Source organism: Pezoporus occidentalis, unplaced genomic scaffold, assembly GCF_034315485.1.
Source record: "Pezoporus occidentalis ecotype Australia unplaced genomic scaffold, CSIRO_AGI_Poc_V1 ctg171, whole genome shotgun sequence".
NCBI lineage: Eukaryota > Metazoa > Chordata > Aves > Psittaciformes > Psittacidae > Pezoporus > Pezoporus occidentalis.
The window spans coordinates 704,571-727,752 of record NW_026913543.1 but is presented as its reverse complement, the minus strand read 5'-3'; the positions used below and the strand labels follow the sequence as shown (position 1 = coordinate 727,752).

Genomic DNA, 23,182 nt, shown 5'->3' with positions numbered 1-23,182 from the left:
AAGGAGTCCTTCCATTCTCCAGTTCCCTGAAATGGCAGCACAATGTATTTCCAGTTCTGCTCTGTGTAGAGCCTGCTGCAAGTATACGTGGCTGCAATTTTTGTTAATGCTGCCAAGGACAGACTTTGCTTAAGTTCTTGAAACACCTTTTTGGCTCATAAAAACAGCTTTAGAGGGAAAAAAAAAGGAGTTAATGCTGACTCCCAGATTTCTTGGGTGGGTGCTGTGAGTCCAAGTGAAGCTGTGACCACTTGCTGGGGTTGTGATCGTGTCAGCCTTTTGATAGTGGTAATGAGAAACAAATGGGGGATCCTTGTAGAAAGGAAGTGTTTCTGATATGAAAAAGATTGAGATTTAGGGAAAGTAGCTACTATTTCTAGTCTGTGGATGCTGTATTCCAGCCTTTCACTTGAGCCCTAATAGAAAATGAGCAGTGGGAAGTATTTATCACATTATTTGGGTTTTTCCTTTGATTTGGAGTGGCTTGATGCTTTTTCTGAGTGTATGTATTGAGCTGAAGAGTCCACAGTCTATTCAAGTCTAAGTAGCTTCCCTGCCTTTTCTTCATCGCTAATTATTAATGACAGACTGTGGGTAGTATTTCTCAGTTATGTAGTTATAACAGCTTAAACTTGAACCATTTATAATGTTCCATTCTCACTGTGGGCTCAAGAGCATGTTTTGGGTCTAAACAACGCTCAGCCCTCGGAGGGCTCCAAAATCTACAGCTGTCACTTCAGCTGAATTCTGCAGCTGCTTGCACCTAGTAATGGGTTCATGCATCTCTACTATTTAGGCCAGATCCATATTTTGTGACATAACACACTGGTAGATTCCAACACCTCCCACAGTGCATTATAACTCACACCTCTGTGCACTCAAAGCATGTGGAAATCATTATGCCTATATATTATGCCATAGTGGTCGTAAGGGACCGATGTCCTTATGTGCCCTGAGAGCTGCAGAAGGGAGCAGGGGGAACCGAGTGGATGGTATGCCTGGTAGCTATTGCTGCTTGCATCTGTCAAGTTGTTGCTGGGCAAAAGTGTTGAATCCTATAAGCTGAGCTAATTCCTACATTTCTCTAACACTTTTCTCATTGCTGTCTTGTCAACCTAATTCCTCGCCAGTGTCAGAATTTATGATTATATGTATTAGCAGTGAAACTATTTCAGATGACATGGTCATCTTGGAAAGCAAAAGGTACATTTTCCATTTGTGGAGTATTACTAATTCTAGGAGTAGCTGAGGATAAGTTTGAAACTTCACATGCTTAATGGATTGCAGGCGAGCTAGGAAATAAAGGATTGGATAAAGATTTAGCAGAAGTTGGGGTCGTTTCCCCATGCTTTCCTGCCCGTCACCCATTTCTTACTTAAAAAGGCCAATGTTATTGTTCATGTCTTTTCTTTTTCTGGCTAATACAAATAATGCTACCCAATCGTGCGCCATGTGTTGTTAGCTGCAAAGATGACAGCTCTCTTTAGTGCTAAGCCAAGATCAGCGAGTATATTTGGTTTTTCTAATGAATTTTAAATAGAAGGGCCAATGATAAAAGGCTAGCGCTCTGGCAAACGGTAAGCATCATTTTAGAACAAATATAAAAATAGGCTGATTTAATATATGATTTCTTCACATTTAAACAATTCAGAAGGAGTCAAGCTCTCAGACAGAGCAGGATGTGCTCTCCAAGGGGCCAGCAGCCTCCATTCCCCACTCACACTCCTGAGGGTAAGAGCTCAACCCCATCTGCAGCTTCCTGGGGTGGCCTCATTTCGGAATGCTGGTAGCCAAGACCGCTACTCACTGGGTGCTCTGACTTCCTTGTCTGTGCCTGGTGGCAGCAGAGCCCTGTCTCTGCCTGAACCAGACACTATGAAACTACAGAGCGCAAGTGCCTCATGTAGTATTAAGAATTGCTGCAGCAGATGAGATAGGCTTTAACTGTGGTCTCCAGCTCAATGACAGAGCGAGCACTGGAAACTTTTCAAAACAGGCTTCAGCAGTCCCTGCACCGTTGCCACATCTGGTCTGGAAGCAGCATCTCTGAGAGATGATTCTCTGCAAGGAAAAGCATCATCTGAGCATCTCTGAAAAGCCCATGACCTTCTCATGCCACTTACACATGTGTGTGTGTACACGCACGCAGGGCTGTGTGCTGCCCATATGGAAACCCAGCAAAGTACCACTCATGGTTGTTTTTGCAGTGTGTGCAGGAGAAAATTCAAACGCTTTGGTCCAAGGAAGTCATTGTGTTACTATGCATATTACGCATTAATGAGAAAAAAAAATGTTCTTTTAGTTTCGGCCAAGTTAAAGCATAGCATCAATTGCAGTGCAATCACTCATTAATCTACTGACTATGAATATGGGATAGAGGCTTTTCCCTCTCCATTTAAATTGTGTTTCTCTTTGGTGGGAAGTGTATAGAGTAAATACACCAGTAGGGCTCATGCTATTTCCTGGCACATCCCATCTGCAGGATCACCTGCCCTTCCTGAAAGGCAGGTTTCCTTATCCCTTGGCACTTCCCAGCAACAGATGAATCATGGAAAGGCCTCGTTCTGGTCTGATAGTTCTGCATCTGCCTTCATGCAGCTGCAACAGTGGTTTTTGCAGTCTCCTTACTCCTCTTTCACTCCCAAAGCACTGTGCACTCTTCCTGCTCACCTACAGATGCCTCTAACGTCTCCTGGCAGCTGCTGCAGGGTAATGGCCAGTACAAGGGTTGCTGCTAGGACTCTTCAGAAGCTCAGTATAGAAACTGATTTCAAAGCTTAGGAAAAGTCTGAATTCTCGCACACGGGACTGGCAAAGGATGGTGTAAAAAGGTGTGATTTCTCATTACTTGGCTGGCCACATCAATGATAAAGGTGACAGGGTATGAGCCTAAACGTAGATTCTGGTTTGTGTGTGCTGTAAAAGGCTTTGTGTGACCTTAGACAAGTAACATAGAGTCAGATATGTAATGTGGTTAATGCTGTTGCGCTAACAAGCTTAACAAATATAAACAAATTGAAGTAAACACCAAAATACTTCTTTAATGATCTTGGTCCATTTGCCTTTGCCTTCCTTCCCTGTGTACAGACTAAAAGCATTTTGCAGACTCAGAGACCTGCTGACAGCCATCGGTACACTAATAAAGGGAACCATACAAGCAGGTAAGCGAGGGAACAGAGTCTTCTGACCACAGATGCTCTGAACACACAAATTTAGGATCTCCAGTTACCCAAGAGTGAAATCATTGCTGGTTGGCACAGCCATTGGAGGGGTAGAAGGCTGTTGGGAGGCAGTGACCAGCACTCTGTGAAGAGCCTGGGGTAGATGTTGATGAATAGAGTCAATGTGGCTGAAGGTACCTGGGGAAGTTGGCAGGGCTGGCATTGTGGTCAGCAGGGAACATGGCAAGAGTCCATTCTGTGAAACGCTGTTTGTGAGGAAGGCAGGAGGAGAACAGAGACCTTGTGCTTGATGGACTTTATGTTTCTCAAGGTGCTTCAATCGAGAGGTTGGCCTGTGGCTGCAGAATGAGACACACCCAGAAATCTGCCCTCTGCCGCCTTAGCAGCAGGCTGTGCTGGGCGGCAGGAGCACATGGCGTGAGACACATGAAGTGTGGAGAGGGCAAGGGCAGCGTCAGGGCCGCCTGGAGTTTCTGGAGACCCTGGAAACCTCAACAGAAAGGGGCCCGACTGCTGGGGAGGAGGCGGCTGCACGGAAGACAGCAAGTCATGCTGGACGTAGAGTTAACAGCGCAGATGCTTCCCGAACGGGGGATGATCTGCAGGCTCCCACCCCCATGCAGTCCCGCCCCAGGCCCCATCCTCCGCTTTCCCCACCACGACCCCTGCAGGCATTCCCCGGGGATGCCCCTGTCCCGCGGGCTGCGGTCCCGCGGCGGGGCCGGTGCGGCTCGGGCCGGGCTCCTCCCCCCGGGGGCGGCCCCGGCAGCAGGTGGCTGCTCGGGAGCAGGAAGCTGCCACCGCTAATCGCGCCGGTCCCCTCGTGTGTCGCCGCCGGGCCTCCTCGCCCGCAGCCCCGTCGTCGGGGGCAGCCGCGCTCGCTTCGGCGACCCCCGGGAGACCTTCTCGCTTGTTTCCCCGCTTTGTTCCCTCTTTTCGCCTCCCCTCTACCTCCTCTCCACTTGCTCTGGGAAGGATACCAGCGGGCTTCGCTGCGCCGGTCGCACTTCGGGCTCCTTTTGCAGCCGGCCGGCCCCGGGCGAGCCCCCCATTCCTGCCCTGCCGCTGCCGGGCAGGCTGAGGCCGGCATGAGCGCCGCCCAGGCCCCGGAGCCCGACCTTCAAGAGGGGGGCCTCGGGCATGGCCCCGATGCGGCCCCGGAGGGCAGCCCGCAGGAGGAGTTTGACTTCTCCATCCTCTTCGACTACGACTACCTGAAGCCGATCGAAGGTTGGTGAGGAGCCGCCGCAGAAGCGGCCCCTGCTGCGCCCCGACGGGGCGGCGGGGCCGCCTCTGCCGGACCGAGCGGCTCCGGGGGCCGGGCGCTGCCTGAGCCCTCCGGCAGCCCTTCAGAGGGCGGTGGAGAGCCGGGGTGCTGCCGGGGCCCAGCCCTGCCCTGGGCCAGCCCCGCCGAGTCTGTAGCCGGGCCTGTGCCTCGGCCTGGCAGCCGGGTGGCCTGGCTGCGGTGTGGTGCGGGGCCGAGCGCCGGCGTGGCGGGGCCGTGGTAGCCTGTAGGTGCTTGAGAACGGGCACCAGCACTGACGGCAAGGGGCTCCATTGGATGATGGAGTATGTGAACGTGGCAGTGCGGCTTTGCTGTCATGTACAGAGCCGTGCTCCCGGGTGTGAGGGAACAGCTGTGGTCACCTTGTGATTGCCACCGTGATGGTAGAGAATGTTCTGGAAGCTCAGAAAGGCAACGTGAGCATCGGGGTTAGGAGTCCCAAGGAGTTAGCTACGTGCAGTGAGTCTGACCATCCTGCTTAGATGGCAGAGAGCTGCAGAGACCTAGTCTCCAGTTTGGTACCCAATACCGTAAGCTTAAGTTAAAAAGAGAAAGATTTGCTGACTGTTCTCCTTGTTTCTGAGTTCATACAAGTCTGTGATACCAAAACCACCGTGACAAGTGTTCCCAGACTTCCTAAATGATAATTCTGTTGATACTGAAAAGTGATACTTTCTATTCTGTAAAATACAGATTTGTGTAAACCAAACAAAGCTAAAAGAACATAGAGGAAGGAATTGCTGGGATACTGTTTCCAAGATACACTGGTTTTGATTCTGCACAGTCAGGAGGTGGCATTTCTCTAGGGCATTTGAAGGAAGAGATGCTGTGTTCCTAAGGGACAGCGCAGGAGGGAACCTATTAGGCCTGAATGGTGGCATCATTAGTGAAATGGAGAGTTGTTACTGAGTTTTATTCTTTGTATACTTGTTTAAATATACAGGATGTGTACCAGCATCAAAGCCGAGTGAGGATGGTTAATGTCATCAAATGTAGGGAGCTCAATTTTCTTTCAAGGTTTAATGTAGCTCAGGCCATGCTGAAATAAGTCCATGATGGGGAGCAGTCAATGATTTTTAATGAAAATACATTAAATCTTAGTGAAAGCTTCAGATACTGGGTTGGGTTTTGTTGTTTTTTTTTTTTTTCACATCTTCATAGTAGAGACTACTACTGTGAAGCCTTAAGTGGGAAGTTCCACAGAATGTAATAGTACGTAGGTGGGGGGTAGAAAGTTAAATCTTCAAACCACATAAATGCAGAGCAGTATATGCTTGTTGTAGAAGTAACTTCCTTCTTGAGCCTGCTTTCTCCACATTTGAGTGACTGGAAACCATAATTAGTAGTAATTTTGTTTGTTCCAAAGATGGAAATCATTAGCATAAAAAAAAAAGAGAGATCACAACCATATATACTAGCATTGTAATCTGGAGAACATTCTCCCTCACTTTGAAAAGGCACCAGCTAGAGTCTGTAAGCAATCCAGCATACATCCGTGACCTTTAATGTACAAAAGATTAAAGCATGTTTACACGAGAACAGAAAATGTTCAAATTTTGAGAAAGGGCTTTATCCACATGCCGGTGGTAAATGATGCTTATTGTTCATGTACGATTCTGGCCTCATCTGAACTACAGTTGAGAAAACAAGTCCATTTCAATGGAGGATTCAAAATGGAACCAAAACCATTGGAGTGTCTGTGGATCCCAGCACTTAAGTCTGGTTCCTATATTCAAAGCCTGTTTGAAAGAGGCTCTGGTTTCCTCCACCACTGCTCACAACAAGTCCTGTAATAACAAATCTTTATAAACATGCTGAAAGTGATTTTCTTTTTTTAATTAGTTTTTTTTTTAAGAAAAAGCAAATTCTGGGAATGAATTGGGATGAAAGTTTGTTTCTGATAAACAGTTTTTTAAAAGGTTGGGATTTGGCACTACCCACCTAAGCTTGTATTTTAAAATTAGGATCTATATCACAACTTGTTGCCATGGAAATACCAGAAATATCCTTACTGAAAGCAGTTGGCATTCGGTAGTGCTTATGTGTGCCTGAGACAACAGGAAGATGGACTGCCATAAAAGCAGCAGGGGAAAAAAAGAGTAAATAAAAATCCTACAGTCAATATTATTAATATTAGATATTCCTTTCTAAGCCAGCCATTTTCAAAAGGAGGAGTGCTGTACAAAGTGCCATTTTCCATGTGCCTTTTACTTTTACCCTCACTAGCCAGACTTCAGTTAGCTATGATCATTTTAACAGTTGCAAATGAGAAACACCTGCCTTGAACAGAGTGAACTCAGAGGCATGCGCAGGTGAACAGGCTTTGGGAGGCTTGGGGAAAGCAGGTGTCCTGTGTTGTTAGGGTGAAGCTGTGATTTTACATGGACACTGAGGATGCTTTCTGTCTCCTTTGGAAGAAAAAAAGGTTAGAGATACGTGTGGAGGTTTTGCTGGTGGTATCCCAGGTTTTAGCGCATTTCAAACTTGACAGGTGCTGAATACCCTTGTTCATCAGTGGAAAAGATTGATAGACAGTTAATGAGCATTTGAACTAGCTCCTGCAAATCGGACTCCCAGATGAGTAAGTTCTGATAACTGCTTTTGCATACCATAATACTTGTTGTTGGCCACTATGAGAGACAAAATACTGAAAAGCCAGACAACTGCTCTACTTCAGCAGCTCTCTCCATGTATTTTTGTGTTTGCTGTGGGATGATCCACTGATAGGTAAAGCTGCCACACAGTTTTTAATATTTGAGGTTAGCCCTTCTGAGAACTGATCCTCTGAGGTGTATTTTGAAACTTAAAGTCTATACAAAACCCATCTTTAAACAAGAAACCAGACACCCTCCTGCCCTAAGACAGCAGGTGAGAATGGAAATAGGAAGGAGCATTTTCTTGTAGGTTCAAGCCTTTGCTGTAGATCAGCAGACCCTTACATTGCATCTGGTGATACGAATCTGCAAGGTCGATGTATATATAATAGAGGGGGAGCAGCCATAAATATTAATATTCCTCTAGATGCTTGTTTGTACATAGACAGGCTCCCAGGGATGTTGCCACGTCTTATAGGTGTCAAGCCCTGTGTAATTTGCTTCATTCCTTCTTTCCATCCCAATGCAAAGCTATTAAAAGGAAAAAATAAATGCTTGCAGCCCGGTCCTGGTGACTGGCTCGCTAACACAGGAGGCAGTGTTCAGCGGTAGCCCTGCAGTGAAGAAACAAATATGCACATGTAACAGAGAATACCAGATTTCACTCAGGAAACCAACTTTCACTTTGAGCTTCCAAGCAGCTAGTGTAAATACCAGACGACTCGGCTCTTGAAAAATGCAAAAAGCTCTGGACTGGCCCCTTCAAGTGACAATAAGCAAATTCATTAAAAACCATTGACTTTTATGCAAATAAGGAACTCTGTTCAGATCCCAGGAGCTGCACTGCAGCAAACGGGTGTGAAGTCAAATCCAAACTTCTCCCCCTGCCCTCCCTTGGCTATCTTGAGCTTTCCCTAGATGGTGATCTGTTTAAGCCCATTGGGGAATGCAGTTGCTCCGGGTGATCTGTTGTTCCCTAATTTCATGCTAATTGGCAAGGTCATATTTGGCTAACTGAAGGGCTTTGAAGTTACTGCCTAGTTTAACAAACAGCAGAGGGTGGGCCCTTGCAGAGCCATGTGTGCACACACTGGTGTGTGTCCTGTCCAGCCTGGGGAGTCTCTGGAGCCTGGCAGGACCTGGCATGGGTTTTCCTTTCTGCCTTTCAGAGCTGTGTGAAGAGGAGCTTTTGAATCAAGGGTGAAGTCCTTTGACGCTTAAATCCCTTGATCTTTCTCACCTGAGTTTTGTCTCTCCTTGCTTATGGGCACTTAGGGCAGCCCTGAAAGCAGGTACCCACCTGGGGAGGCTGCCCAGTGAGCAGATAGATGGTTGGTAGAGCTGCCTGTGGTTTTCATGAGCCTGTCTGTAGGAGCTGCTTTGCTGTTAGTTTACAACATGGTAGCGTGCAGAGCCCTGCCTCTCTTCCCTATTGTAGGGAGAGATGGTTTTGTGAACTAGTAACTGGTTAAGGCTATGGAAAAAGAAGGGAATAAGAGTTGGCTGCTTGGGGTAGGATGCAGGGGGGCTTCAGTGGTTATGGGACTTGGGTGACATAGGGGAATAGGCTGTTTGCTGCCTGAGAACATGAAGAGGTGTCAGTGTTGTCTGGGTGTGAATCTCACTTTCTTTTAACCCCCTGTCAAACAAGAAGGATCTTTTGGTACTGAATCAGAGGATGATTCAGCAGTGAAACCTCAGGCTGGGAAATGCCTGGTTGAAAGGAGGCGTGGAAGCACTGTACTGCTTGTACAGAGGGGTGTTTGGAGGAGCTGTGCTGCAACTGACGTGCTGCTCACTGAGAAAAACAGCTGAGAGGATGGTCCTTTGCTGGAGTATTTCAGTCTGTGTTCTGGGATGCAATATGCAGGGGGGTTGGAACTAGATGATCTTAAGGTCCTTTCCAACCCTAACTATTCTATGATTCTGTGTAGGAGTGCATGAACCCTTGAAGGTGGGGCACCACAGCTGTGTGAGTGCTCAGAGGTACAAAGGTTTCAAAGCAGATTCAGTTCTTAAAAAACATCTTTACCAGGGTGATCCGTCACATGATTATTCTCTTGTAAGGGGGTGCAATGGCCTCTTATCTCCTTGTGGAGCCCAGCTAGTGGGTGACTGGGCTGCTCTCTGCTGTCTCCAGATGTGTGGCAGAGGGCCAGCAGTGTGTGGTCTGCTGCCCTCAGCTCTTGCCACCCTAACCATGCTCTCACTTTGGCAGCCCAAGGAGAGGCATGGGTATTGCCGGAGCCATCTGCCTGGAGCCATTCCTGTGCCCTGGGCTGCTCCACATTCCCACTGGTATCTGCAGAGGGAAAGCAGCTGGGCTGCAGGGGAGCAACCTCTCCTTGTCCTGTGTGTGTGTGTCCCAGCTTGCAAGGGCAGGAGCTTGATATTGTTTACAAAACCAAACTCCTGTGATGTTCACATGGGGAAGCTGGGATGTTGGCTGTGGTCTGCTCCTTTCTCAAGCAGATTCCAAACACCAGCCTGCCTTAGCCAAGTTGGCTGGGAATGGGATAGCCGGTCCCCTCCTATTGAAACAAAAAGCAGAATTTCTCCCGATTTTGATGGAAGAACTGTTTATTTCTGGAGAGCAGCATTTGCCCCTTTTCTCTTCCTGGGTGAGGTCAGAGCCTTGATTGTAGCATCACCGGCATTTCCATGGCTACAGACCTTGATGTTGCAGGCGTAGGCAATAGCGCACAGGACAGTGATTTCATTGTACCTCGAGCTCTGCAGGGCTGGGACTCTGTCAGGAGATCTCCCCAAACCCCTCAAGCCCCAGGTCCTGACGAAGCCGTGCCGATGAGTCAGGGCTGGCAGCCTCTTCCCTGCCCGAGACGCAGCCTCAGCCTCTGGGCATCTCTACCTGGCACGGTTCCCTCGGCTCTCTTCAAACGAGCCGAGGTTTTCTTGTCTGCAGTCTTGCCCACATTCCTGTGCTGCTGCCTGCTCTATTGATAACTTGCCATGTGGGGGAAACTAAATATTTTTGCTCTGCAGAAGGCTGTGGGTGTTGTCTGCTTGGCACAGGGCACCTGCCTTGCTTGCTGCCTGTGAGCACTCGGCTCTGCACAACCCATAGAGCACTGCCCGGGAGTGCTGTGTGAAGGCAAGGGCACGTTGCAGCTTGTTGTTGTGCTGGAACATGGATCCTTCAGGAGGGTGAATGCCAGGGATGAAAGTGCTCCTTTAAACACAGTATTTCAGGGAAAGGCAAAGGAGATTTAGGTTATCTAAAGCCCAGTTTTTAGTGGGCAGGAAGTATGGGTGGTGGCATCTGTTGTTATTCAGACTTTAAAAATTGCATGTGCACGTACAAGTATGTGTTTGCTTTTCCCATACCCCTCCACACCAATTTACACATGCTAGCTTTGCTGCACAGTCTGGTGTGAGGAGTTTTAATTCTTTATGTGTTGTCTGTGTATCTGGCATAGATGATGTGGTTTAACGAGTATAGTGGGAGCCGCTTTTACTTAGGTGTGTTGAATGGGAAGTGAAACAGTCACCTGTTGCTTGATGTGAAGCTGTTCAGAGCTTTCCTGCAGTTGCTGGTCACTGTACAAACCCTGCTTCAAGTCCTGGCATCAAGCCTTGCTTGGCGTGATGCTGATTTTGCTCCCTTGCATCAGCTTAAATCGGAGCGTTTCTTCTGAAGGTGGTGGGAGTGATGTTGTGTGCGGAGGGGTGTGTTGCTCTGTTGAGTCTGAAAGAGTGATGAGTTTAATTCAGAGTGAATCGTAGCATCAGTATCTAGGCTCGATGCGTCAGAGTTTGAGTGATGTGAATGACGCACTCTTCCTTTGAATGCCAAAGCTCTGATATTGGAGATCAACGATGCTAAAAATACGTTCGGCTCAGAACTCAAGTTCCTTGTTGCTGTTTTCCCATCCCCAGAACAGCTGTGTGCTGGGATTAAAAGCCAGAGGGAACCTTAAGAAATCTGCAAGCTGGACTCTCCCATTCATCTCCCATCCCGTCACATAGACACTCTGTGTGTTGGTTTGTTTGGTCGGCTGTCAGGGATTCCTGCTAAACACAAAGGCTCAGCAGTTCCTGTTACCTTTTTCTTTTAGTGGAGTTTTCTCCAGGTTGGGAAGTTCTGCCTCATGTAGTATAGGAGTTAGAGAAATGCTGGAACAGTTATTTAAATATTTAAATGAATCTCTGCCTATGACACTTACTGATGTGTGCCCGGGGCATGCAGTCTGAATTAATCTCAAACTGCAGAGCTGTTTCAGGTATTTCCTGCTGAATACATTGAAATCTTTCAAACCATATAAAAATCCTAACAATATTTTGCATGCTTTTGTGTAATGACAAATATTATTCAGCTCCCCGGCTGGGGAAGCTACAGGAGCTGATGTGCATCGAGGGCTCTCTTCCAGGGATTATAATACCTGGCATTACCCTGCTTTCTCAGATGCTGCTGGCATTAAGCACCCAATAGGGTGCTGGGAAGAGATCAGTGATGCTGGTGGGGATTCTGTGTTGCCTAGCTGCATCCCTGTACTCTATAACCTGGGAATAGTTTGCAAGACTGAGAATCTCTGAAAACTGAGTATTTTCTGCACCAGGAGAAAGTGCTGCGCTGAATATATACCTGTTACTGTGTAGCTTATAATCCATCTCTGGCCAAAATGTTCCTTGAGCTGAAATTGGAAAGTGATTGCCTGTAACTGTGGGGCTGGATCTTTTCTACTTCTCCTTTTTGTACCATACATTTGTGAATGTGTTTTCTGATCATCTGGTGCTTACTTATGTGAAACCTATCACCAAAACTCATTGACATGGAGCCAAACAAATCATCACACAGAACTGACTTCTTAATTTAAGAACTTGAGCTCAGCTTTGGTTTCATGAAGCCTTTTCTGGCTGGAATTTGCTGTGTAAGAAAGGGTTTTCTCCCTTCACCAAAAGCTGTTCCTCAGGTTTTTGGTTTTGTATAGACCTCTTTGGAAATGATTTTGTGATGTGATGGTCTCAGTCCAGCTCCTACTTGGCAAAAGCTGATCGAAGTCACAACGCCCCAATTGGCACTAAGTGGTATATTTAGCAGAAGGAGTAGGAAAGGCAGCATTGGAACGGGCATAGAGGCCCAGTCCTTCGGGATCATCCCTCTAGCTCAGGGTTCAGGTAGTGGGAGCCCAGCTGGGCGGTGTGGAGGTGTTTGCAGTGCTTCTATCCATGCTGCATCTACTCTGAGCACTTAAGCTTCCCTGGCTGTTAATCCAGTACTTTTCACAAGCATTAACTGCAGTTAAAGGGAATTAAACAATTATTTACTTAATATCAGATCACAAACAGGTTATAAATATGCATTATTTTTAATCCATGATTGCTCGGCTTCTGTAATAATATTTATAGTCTTAAAGAGACCCTTCTTTTTCCAGAAGAACCGACTCCACATAAAACCAACAGCCCACCCTCTGGAGTTACATACGCTCATGATGTCCTGGACTGTGGCCTCAAGCCATGCCCCCTGCCTTTTTCTAGCCTTTCTGCAGATCCCATGGGCAGATATGGACAGCCAGATAGCATAGGGACAACACCTACACACCCTGCCAACGCTGCAGGGGCCTCTGCTCCGAGCCCTAGGATTGAAATTACTCCATATCATGAACTGATTCATTCAGGGGGTCCCTTCCGCAGCAGAGACACAGATGTTCTTTTGGTAGAACATCAGTCAAACTCAGCTACCACTAGCCCAAGGGTTACCCTGCCTGTCCCTGGCTTTGAGGGCTACAGAGAACCACTGTGTTTGAGCCCAGCTAGTAGCGGCTCCTCTGCAAGTTTCATTTCAGAGACAAATGTATCTCCTTGCACATCACCATGTGTTTCACCAAATAATGGTCCTAGTGATGACCTTTGTCCACAGTTTCAAAACATCCATACTCATTATTCTCCTAGAACCTCTCCAATAATGTCACCACGAACAAGCATCACGGAGGAAACCTGCTTGGGACGCCATTCACCATCACCCTGTCCCAACTCAAGGTCTTCATCACCCGGTGCAAAACGGAGGTATTCTTGCACTGAGCTCTACAGTACTCAGCTGCCTTCCACTTCTCCACGACAGTCAAGGACCCCCTCTCCACAATCCTCTCCTCGCGTCCCCTTGAGAGAAGACAACTCTTCAGTTACTTACACGCAGTTGCCCAGTGCTCCCCTTTCCATGGATGCTATGAGCAGCCTTCCTGCGGATCCTTCCTGCGGCGTTCCCACGAAAATTTGGAAAACCAGCCCCGATCCTTCATCAATGCCTTCCCACAAAAACAGCATTCCATGTCACGTCTTTCAGAGTGTTGACTTCCATGGGCCTTGCGAGCAGGAAGACAGGAGAAACTCAGCCCCAGAATCAATTTTGTTGGTACCTCCATCCTGGACAAAGCAACTGGTGCCTGCAATACCTATCTGCAGGTATGTAATGCTTCTTGTGGCTGTGTGTTTTCTCACGGTGTGATGTCCTCTGTCATTCATGATGATCCCTAGGGAGTGTTTTCTTGGGCAGGACCTGCTACAAACCAAAGCTAAGTGCTCAGGGGCAGCACTGGTTATTGTAAGCCAAATCCATTATGATTCCAAGAAATGAAAGAATCTGAATTTGGAAGAAATACCATCAAAATGTTCATTTGTAGTGCAGCAAATGATAAATTCAGATTTCCAGGTTATTTGTCTAAAAAGCTGATTGCAAACAGCCTCTGACAAAGGCTGAATGCTCTCATTCCATCTTGCTGCTTTTAAAGAAGATAGTTTGATTGCTTTTCTAAAGTCAGAGAATGTCTCACTTGCAAATTTCAATCAAGGATGAAAATATTTTAAGTATTTCCTGATTCAAAATAGAGCATGCTGCTCCCAGTCAGACTGAGCATTTTGTCAACCCCAAGTGACTTATTGTTGGTTGTTAATTTGTTAATTGTCGGTTAACCCAAATCTCAGTTGGAACTACCCTCATCAGCTCCCTGCATTGTCTGGCACTGACAGCTGGACCCTGTGCTGTGGATCTGCCAGGATGGAGGTTGCCAAATGGGTGACTCCACTTGCAGTCACCACTGGCACCCTGTCAGTCCTGCCATCCTGCTCGGCAGCAAGGTTGTCCCTGTCCTGATATTATCCCGTGCTGCTCCTGACCCACTAAACACAAATTGTGAGTGAAACAGCACGGCCTGTGACTGTCCTTGGCCTGTTAGATGGGTCCTGGCAGCAGTTTGTATTCACAAAGTAAGAGTTGTTTAAAATCCAGTGCAGGCTGTAGTTGTCAGTGTATGAATTTAATGTTATAAACTCTTGCTTATTTTGGTGACAGGAAAACTAGCAAGAGGTAAGAATATTTAGCATTTCATTTGTGTGTATTTTAGTATTTATGGAAATCATAAGGATTATTAATTTACATAGCTCGTAAGGATAAATGGAGTTACCGTTTCAGGACATATATGAAATGTGATCTTCCAGAAGAAAAGCTGTAAATACAGAGAGAACATACTTTATCAGTGCTGTAATGCTATAGAGAAAGGGTAAATGAGTAGTTTAGGCAGGAGCTCTCTCAACTTTTGGGCTGATATCACTACAGAAATAGAATGTTACATCTCTTGAAGTATCAGAAATTCTGTGTTCACAGTTTAAGATGCACAGTAAAAGTCAAATAAGAGGGGGATCTTTGGAAAAATATAACTGCTACAGATATTTCTATGGAAGAGATAGAAATATTCTGTTCTCTCCTACAAGGATATAGGCCCATAGAAATTATTGCATTCATCCTGAATTTCAGCAGAATTTGTAATCAAGTGTGAGCAGGATAGCATGTTCTCATTGTAATTAATAGCAGACCCCTAAACATTTCAGTGGGGACAGCGCTGCTGGGGCACTTGGAGGAAGGAGGGGTCAGGGCGGTGAGAAATCAAGTGCTAAAGCATCTCAGCTGATGTGGTCTCTCTCTGCCCAGCCTGCCCGTCCAGTCGCTCCCGCCCCTCGAGTGGCCACTCTCCAGCCAGTCCGGCTCGTACGAGCTGCGGATCGAGGTACAGCCGAAGCCCCACCACCGGGCGCACTATGAGACAGAGGGAAGCAGAGGGGCCGTAAAGGCACCAACCGGAGGCCATCCCGTCGTGCAGGTAAGAGCTTGGAGAACAGCTCCGTAGAGGAACAATGGGAGGGTGAGTTGTTTTCTGAAAGCTGGGGCCCGAGCATGAAAGAGGAGGACCATGTGAACCTGGGTGTGTTTGTAGATGTGCATAAAGTGTCTGAAGTTGAACTGTGGTGAAGTCCTGGATGTTTGGAAAGCTGGTTTGGATTGATTAGCTTGCAAAGGCTCAGGAATTTAGGCAAAGTGTTTGCCACCTTTTCTGGGCTGTATGTTAAACCTCCTGTGACCCAACCCCGTTGCAAGATGCCCAGCTGTCCTGAATTCCAGCTGAGCCCATTTTACCTTGATGAGACTCTTCTGCGTAAACTGGGGCTTTTTGTGAAGTTAAAAATGTACAAATGTCAACCCTGGCTTTCAGGCTCTGTGTTTGTAGTAACCTACCAAACTCAGAGTAACTAGCAGATGGTGTTAGGTCTGAGATACCACATCCTCCTGCTGGGGATGAAGGAGGGGTTTGGAGCTGTGCTTCCTACAGAGCAAGTCCATGCAGCAGAATTGCTACTTGTGTTTCTGCATGTATCTAGCCCCTCCTGCTCTCTGATCTGCACAGCCAAGCTGTACAAGGCTCAAACACATTCTCTTGAAGTTTAAAGAAAGGCAAAGCAGCCTTCATTGGCCTGTATGGGAGCTGGATTAGGAAGGCATGGGTATTAAACTGGAGTTTCTCTAGATTTAACAGCTGCCTTTTGCTAGAACTATCTTTCATGTGTTTGCTTTTTCCTTAGCAATTTTCCTCCTTCCACCCCTCGTCCTCTGGTTACGTGGTAGAACTTCTAATTTTAAGCCCATTTAAGTTTAGGTCAGAGAATTTCACCCACATGTAATTCAAGCTCTCAGTACATCTATTTCAGTCCAGTGCCTGGTTTATATGTAACTTGCTGACATTGTGTCCCACCTTGCATGAAGTCCTGCTTGTCATCTGTGGTAATGCTGCCTTTTTGTCATGGATATATGCCACCAAAGGGAAACTTGTACTAGTGATAGTAGCTGTGTGATAAGGAGACAGACAGCAGGACAAGGTAGTTATATAGCAGTGGGGGTGATCTCAAGAATGGCCTCTCTAAAGCTGTAAATATAGACAGGACATATTTTTTTCTATGTTGTAATGCTACAGAAAAAGGGTGAATGAGTCGTTTAGGCAGGAGCTCTCTTTTGATTTGGGCTGATGTCACGACAGAAACAGAATTTTTCATCTCTTTTGAAGTATTATTTATATTGCTCTAAAGGGTCCAATTCTGGTGCTAGCTATGCTGGTGAGAAGGGAAGTCATCCTACTGAAACCAGTGAACATAACCCAAGCTCACAGTGATGGAGGTAACAAACTTTGGCCCTTTGCTGAGCTGAGGGGTGGATGAGCTAAACACTTATTCTGTTGTGGAGGTGAATTTTCCTTCCCCTTTCAGAGGGTAGCGTAAAATAATGGCTGAGTAGCTGCACTGTGGCCACGTGGGGCCACATCAGTCTTTTCACTCATTTCCTCCTCATTTCAGCCGGTGCCATTCAGGAAGGAAAGTTAGGCTTTTGGTCGGGGTTGCAAGGTGTCAGCGTGATACTGCTGGTAATGATGCATGGCAGCTGTACAGATCAGCTACAGCTTTCACTAAGCAAAGTTAGGGTGCATCCTACAGATGTTTCTGTCACACTCAGGACTGGCTAAAGCAAGCATGAACCAGGGAAATGTTAAAGTTTATGCTTGATTTTAAGCAGGTGATAAATACCACTAATTTCACTGGGTTGATTTGTGCTTAACTTCAAACATATGTTAGATATTCCCCTGCAGCCTCACTCCCTTACAAAAATCAAGCCATAAACCGTTAAATTAATGAATTTGTTTACTTTGGTTGAGCGGGACTTACACGTATGGACTGGATATTTGAGTAGAGGGTGCAGGATTATAATAAACAGCAATCACATTTGACATACAAACTTTAATATATGCAATCTCTTTGGTTTATGAATCTGACAAACTCATAGTCTGCTGTGGTGTGTTTGGCACTACATGGATGTATGAACTGCATGGCTAATCAGCACTTGTTCTTTTCTCAGTTTGCTTACAAGTAGAGTATCATTTACCTTCCCAAGATACTCCTATCAACCGGATGTTTATTGCACTGGAGGAGTTTCTCGTGACATGAGGAAATATAAGTGCTTTGTTTCCTTCCTGTAATCAATATCAATCAAAGAAGGATTTATATTTTCTGTTGGGGACAGGAACTGATATCCCTAGCTTTGTCATAATTTGCCATCAAGCTAAGGATCTTAAACTATAAATTCAGTGATCCACGTTAGTTTCCCAAGCAGATGTGTCTCTGCACAGCTGTGCCTGCATCTGGGGAGAATATGGATAGTTTCTTTATGAAGGCTTATTATAAACCTGGAAGTATTCATTGGATTTGTATTCACTTTAACAAGGTTCATATGGCTGCCGAAAAATGAGATAGTTGCACCTGTATGGTTTATGACATCTGAAACTTGGGAAGGCTTGTAAAATCCAAAGCTTTCATGTCATAAGTCATTTGGCTTTAAGTTTTCTTTTCTTTTCTTTTTTTTTTTTTCCCCTTCTTTCCCCCCAAGAAATTTCAACTTTTGTTAACTTTCTTGAATCCAGTGCTATCTCTTAGACGTTTGGAGTTAAATATTGAGAAGCCAAGCTTGCTCTGAGTGGGAGAAGCCCGTAGGGATTTAAACTGAGGCTGAATGTCCCAATCATGTCCCACACGTTTTACACCCATTTTCGATATGCTGCTTTTCCACTATTTTGATTACCTTTTCTAAAATAGAATCTTGTAAAAAAAACAACCAACTTAACCCTCTATATGAGCAGTTACCCAGCTGAACCTTCTGGAGGAAGAGATACTGGCTAGTTGTTGCTGTGAAGTGTTGGCCTGCACTACTTACTTTTTGTAAACTGCATTTTGCATGCAAGTTTCTTCTTTTGGGTGCTCTGAAGCTAAAGACCAGCAGATCTCATATCCTCCAGGCCTTATCTTGTGGTTTATCTTTCTGATGCTGCTTCCTCATCTTCACGTGTCTAGCCCCGAGAGTTTGTGCTGGAGACCCTGCACCAGTTGTGCACTCCAAGTATGATAGGAGAAGAGTCTGGTTAATCAAAACCTCTGGCTAGATGGGACACACACCAGAGGGCATTTACTTTGCCTGGGGGAGGAAGAGAGGAGTGCTGCATGCCATCTAAATCATAAACCATCTAGAGTCACATGGAGAAGCTTAGGCTCCCAGTTTAGGTGTTCTGAGTCACTCTGCAGAGGAAACCAGCTTGCTGTTGACTATAGAGAAACTCAAGCTTCTATTTTAGGGATGCAAGTTGAATACCACTGTGAGTATTCCTGAGATGTTAAGTCATTGAGAGCAGCAAGGAAATGCTCCATAGCAAGGACAAAGCTGAAGTTTGTATGCACCTACCATCTTGCAGGTCCATCTGGTCATTGAGACCACAGAGGAAGAGTAGGCATGATTGGATTCCAGCTCTTTTTCATCAGAGTTGAGGGACAGCTGCTTATTTGTACCCAACTGCTCCAGTCAAGTTTCTGAGAGAGACAGTTCATTAGGAAAGGCAGTGACTGCTCCTGTGAGAAGAGCTTATGGATGTGATTGGAATACAGGTGGCAATCCAAATACAAATCTTCCTTTGCTCAAGTTCACCCTGCGGCAGCATGCCCTGCCAAGAGGAGTAAAAATCTCCATCTTTGCATGCTTTTAGGCAAACAGCTGCTAGGAAGGAATTGATATATTTGAATTCTGTTTGGGACAGGAGAGATGAACTAGATGGTTCCTTGAGATCTCTCCCAGCATTATTTTCAATTATCCTTCTAGGAGCTCCTACCTCTTGAAAGGAAAGTAAAATGTTGGGATTGTTGGCATTGCTCAGTATCCTGTTGTCCAGGGGAAACAGGGGGTGTGGTAGCACTTGAGTAACACTCAATGTCTCTCACCTGCTGCCCACAGGAAAACGTGGTGATAAGAACCTCTGCTGCAAGGGGAGACAGATTTTTCAGTTCTTCATCAAAGGTTCTCCTGTCTTTAAGGCAGTGATGAGAAGGAAAGACCTTCCGTAGCAAAGGTTGGGTCTAGATGAGCTTCACCCCGTGGTCAGGCAGAATCTGTGGTACCTTAAAAGCCATAAAAACACTATTTTGAAGATAATCATTAAACCTAGTGGTTCTGGTTTTGACCTACTGCTTTGCATGAAGCCACATTCTTTGCCCAATTGTGTGGTGTTTCAGGGAGTTCTAAGCAGAGCTCTTGTCCTTCCTTCTAGGAGAGTGGAGGGGGAAGGAAAAGCTTTTAGGGAAGATGAGCAGTTGATCTATGGAAATGATTGTCCAGCTGTACTCTGGCTAGTTGATCTGTATTCAGTTTATTAGAAGTGGTTGCTTTTACTTATGTTGCAGCCCATGGGTATAAATGAGGCAAGCCCATTTCACATCACAGTCGTCCCACATTCTGAAGTCATCAGGGTTCCTTAGAGGTGATCAGTGTGAGATGAAAGTGTAATTTACTGCTGCCTTCACCTCATGTAATTGAGAGCAGTGACACAGGGCATCAGTTTCAGATGTGCATCTGTCACGGGCTGTAAAGAGGCTGAGGTATACTTGTTAAAACTCTGTTTATGAGAACTCAGCCAAGTCTCAGGGTCAAAGGGTAAATATATGCTTTTTTACTCTTTGTTTTTCTTATTTCTGTTTTTTTCCCCCAAGCATCTAGGTTTTGGCCTCACCTTGCTGTAAACAATCCTTGTGGAAGCTGCTGTTTTACACAGCTCTTCAGCACAGTAATTTCTAGGCATATTCTCAAAGGACTGTGCCTAACTGGCATTTTTTTTATTGCTGTCTTAGCAAGTCTTTTTCCTGATGCATCAATTTCCTAACTTACCTTTACAAAGGGCTCAAATACTTCTGAATGAAAACCAGCACATAAGTAATCAGTAGCCCATTTGCATCTCTCACTTTGTTTCTCTCACTTTAACCACATCATCAACTCTATTCTACATCAACAAACCTGCTTTTTTTCCCTCACTGCTTGTGTCAGATAATCAAATCCATTCAGTACACCTGTGGCTGCAGTGTTCAAAAGCAGCTGAGGATGTTGGTCACTGGAGACCCCGTTTTCCAAGGCAGCACTTTGCCCGGAGGACATCCTGCATCAGTGGTCCCTGACTTGGGGTGGGGAAAAACCCACTCCTCAGCCAGAAAAGTTGCACCTTCTTGCAGGTGGAGGTTCAGGTGCTCGGGCAGCCCTGAACTGAGCCAGTTGAGCCCATGTCTGGGATGTTATTCAGGGGCTGTAGGTCTTGGTGGCTGGTGGAGCCACTGCCTCCTGCCTTTAGGTGACAGCTCAGTGGTTTGGGGACTTCTCCAGGAAGCATTCCTGTGACCTGCTTCAGCAGCTGCTGCGTTCTGGGGTCTTTGTTTAGTCAGATGTGGTGGGCTAAACTGAGTAACAGGGCTGGGAGAGAGAGGGGAATGTTTCCTTCAAGTCAGAGCACTGGGGACTCCTCCTTCCACATTTTCGCTCTGCAGCAGGAGGAGATACCACAAGTGGACTGAGACTTCAGTCTCTGCCTGTTGCTGCTATCTTAAAATCACCTGGAAGTTATATTTAGTCAAGAAAAGCGGGGCCAGTGCAGATGTCATGGACATCACTGTGGTCTTCAGTCTCTTCTATTTGCACACACAACATCAAAAGCTGTTGACAGTTCCTCTAACAGAGGTTCAGGAACAGTAACCTTCAGCATGGCAGTAATGGGCAAACCGGGCACAGCTGGCCTTCCACTGGAAGCAGTGAACAGGGAAAAGGATGTCCTCCCATGGGCTTAATTTCAGAAGGAAAGGGGAGGAGGTAATTCTTCTATGAGCTATCATCCTACTGCCAGAATTAAATCTCCTTTACTGGCTTCATTGTAGTGGTAAAAATTAAATACATTACCCAGCTGTTTAACTGAGTACAACATCCAAACATAGACCAGGTCTACAAAAACTGGTGCTCAAGTGGAGGACAGCGGGGGGCATAGGGTACCCCAACCCATCACGTGCCTGTGTGTGCTAGTCTCCTGCTCGCTTCTCTTTGAAACAGGAGAGGTGTATGGAGGGGGGCTCCTGTCCAGCACAGCTGCCCCAACTGTTTCCATTGGTTTTAACTTTTAAAATTGTGGTGACTTCCACTGCCTTCGTTTTATTTCTTTTCTTTTTTATTAAAAAGAAACTGCAATAATAGAGTTGTCAATGGAGCACACAGGAGCTGCTTTACAATAACAAGCGTATGTTCTACTTTCCTTTTATATTTGAATTTTGCCATGTGTGTTTTCTTGTGGTTTTGAATTCAAAAGAGACATTGTTTTCTAGCCTAGGCTTCCTATGGGGCCCTGATTTCTAACTGTATGTGACTTCCAACATTCAGCTAATTCCTTTGTGTGTTAGTGAAACCAGAACCTTTGATGGAAACTCAAAACCAAATCACAGCTTGATACTGTGATTCACACTCTCACAAGTTGGGCTGCGCTGGAGATGTGCTTCTGCTGCAACTCAAACCAGCCTGCCCAGGAAGATTTACTGTTGATACATCAACATCAAGGGAGTTGAACTGGTCCTTTCCTGCCCATCTTCAGCAAAGGGGAAGTCCAAGGGATGAAGCCCTGTGTGTTTGCATTTCCATGGGCAGGCTGTGCTGGACTTGCATGATGGAGCCAGCTTGTGCTGTGCAACTAAGGTGAGAAGAGAACTGCTGGGTAACAGTGCAGATAATTAGTTACTGGGAGAATTTAACCAGAGATAAGTTGTGTCCTCTCTTGCTTGAAGTCTTTAAACTGGGTCTGCATCCCTCTGAGTGAAAGGGATGCTGTCACCCAGATATTATGGCTGAGTGCAGCTTGCCCCTAAGGGAAGAACAGGCAGGATAGCTCTAGGGTGCAGGGCAGTGAACCAAGTACCTCTGGCATTTTCCCATGTGCCAAGCTGCTTTGGGTGAGAGGTGAGTGACATATTCTCACTGAAACTTTTGAGCCCGTTTCAGAGTATGTTTCTTTTAAGAAAAAGTAATTTTGGCAGAGGTATGGGGAAGGAGGATTTACCAACTGGTTTGAGGGTGATGCCTGTGCTATGCAGAAAGCTTGGGTTATTCCTTGGATTAGAAAGGATTAGAAATATGCCTGGATTAGGCGTATGTAAGATTTAGGCTACTTTTTCATGTATTCTGTCACTGCAGGAATGTACATGGGGGAGTCTGTGCAGTAAACCCAAGCTGGAATTTGTGGCTGTTTGCCATGAATGTGCATGCTTCCAGCGCAGCAGTAACACTGACATAACTCATCCTGTTCAGGATGCACTTGAATATCCACAGAAGTCCATGCAGGGTAGATAGTGTCCTGTAAACTCACATCTGAGCTGTCTGTTCATGGGCTTCACCACACAGCTAAACTGCCAGTGCCTCCCTCCCTCTCTCGAGACCAGTGTCTGTTGAATTGGAAGTGGCTCATGCCAAGTGGTGACTCGTCCCTGGGTCTTCTTGTCTTGGGCAGTGTTGTGCTCATCGGGCTGATCGCTGTTCAGGGGAAGGGGACTGGACTCCTCCTGCTGCTGCTCCTCAGTGAAAATTTTCTAGGGTCTCTATTTCATTCTGAAACAACTGTTGAAACCCCGATGCTTCCAGCAGACCTGAGTTGTTCTCCCTCTTGAGCTTGCCTTGTGTTACGGGTTTCAACATGAGGAAGAAACTGGGGAGGAGAGAGATTTCTGGGACTTGCTTTTTTTGATTCTTCTTTCTTTCTTTTCTCTCTAAAATGCTTTTTGGCCTAGAATCTTTCCGAAATCTGGCTGACATTCAGTCAAATAGCCAGTGCTTGGGTATGGTTCCTGGACCCAAACCCACCTCTCAGGATGCCCAGCACTAACTCCTGGCAGAGGGCTCAGCTCAGGGGATCTGGTTCAGTGCAGCCATATCAATCATCTCAGGCTAAACTGAGTAA

General features: G+C 46.1%; 1 protein-coding gene across 3 annotated transcripts in view; it reads left to right on the top strand.

Annotated features, from left to right (window-relative positions):
- Positions 1-3,956: 3,956 nt before the first annotated feature.
- Positions 3,957-23,182, top strand: part of NFATC2 (nuclear factor of activated T cells 2) — a 90,713-nt gene continuing 71,487 nt past the window's right edge. For all 3 annotated transcript variants that reach the window (XM_062613947.1, XM_062613948.1, XM_062613946.1), the window contains exons 1-3: positions 3,957-4,412; positions 12,455-13,481; positions 15,004-15,172. In XM_062613947.1, coding sequence (XP_062469931.1) covers positions 4,271-4,412; positions 12,455-13,481; positions 15,004-15,172 — 1,338 coding nt within the window. In that variant the 5' untranslated portion in view covers positions 3,957-4,270. The remainder of the gene's footprint in view (positions 4,413-12,454; positions 13,482-15,003; positions 15,173-23,182) is intronic.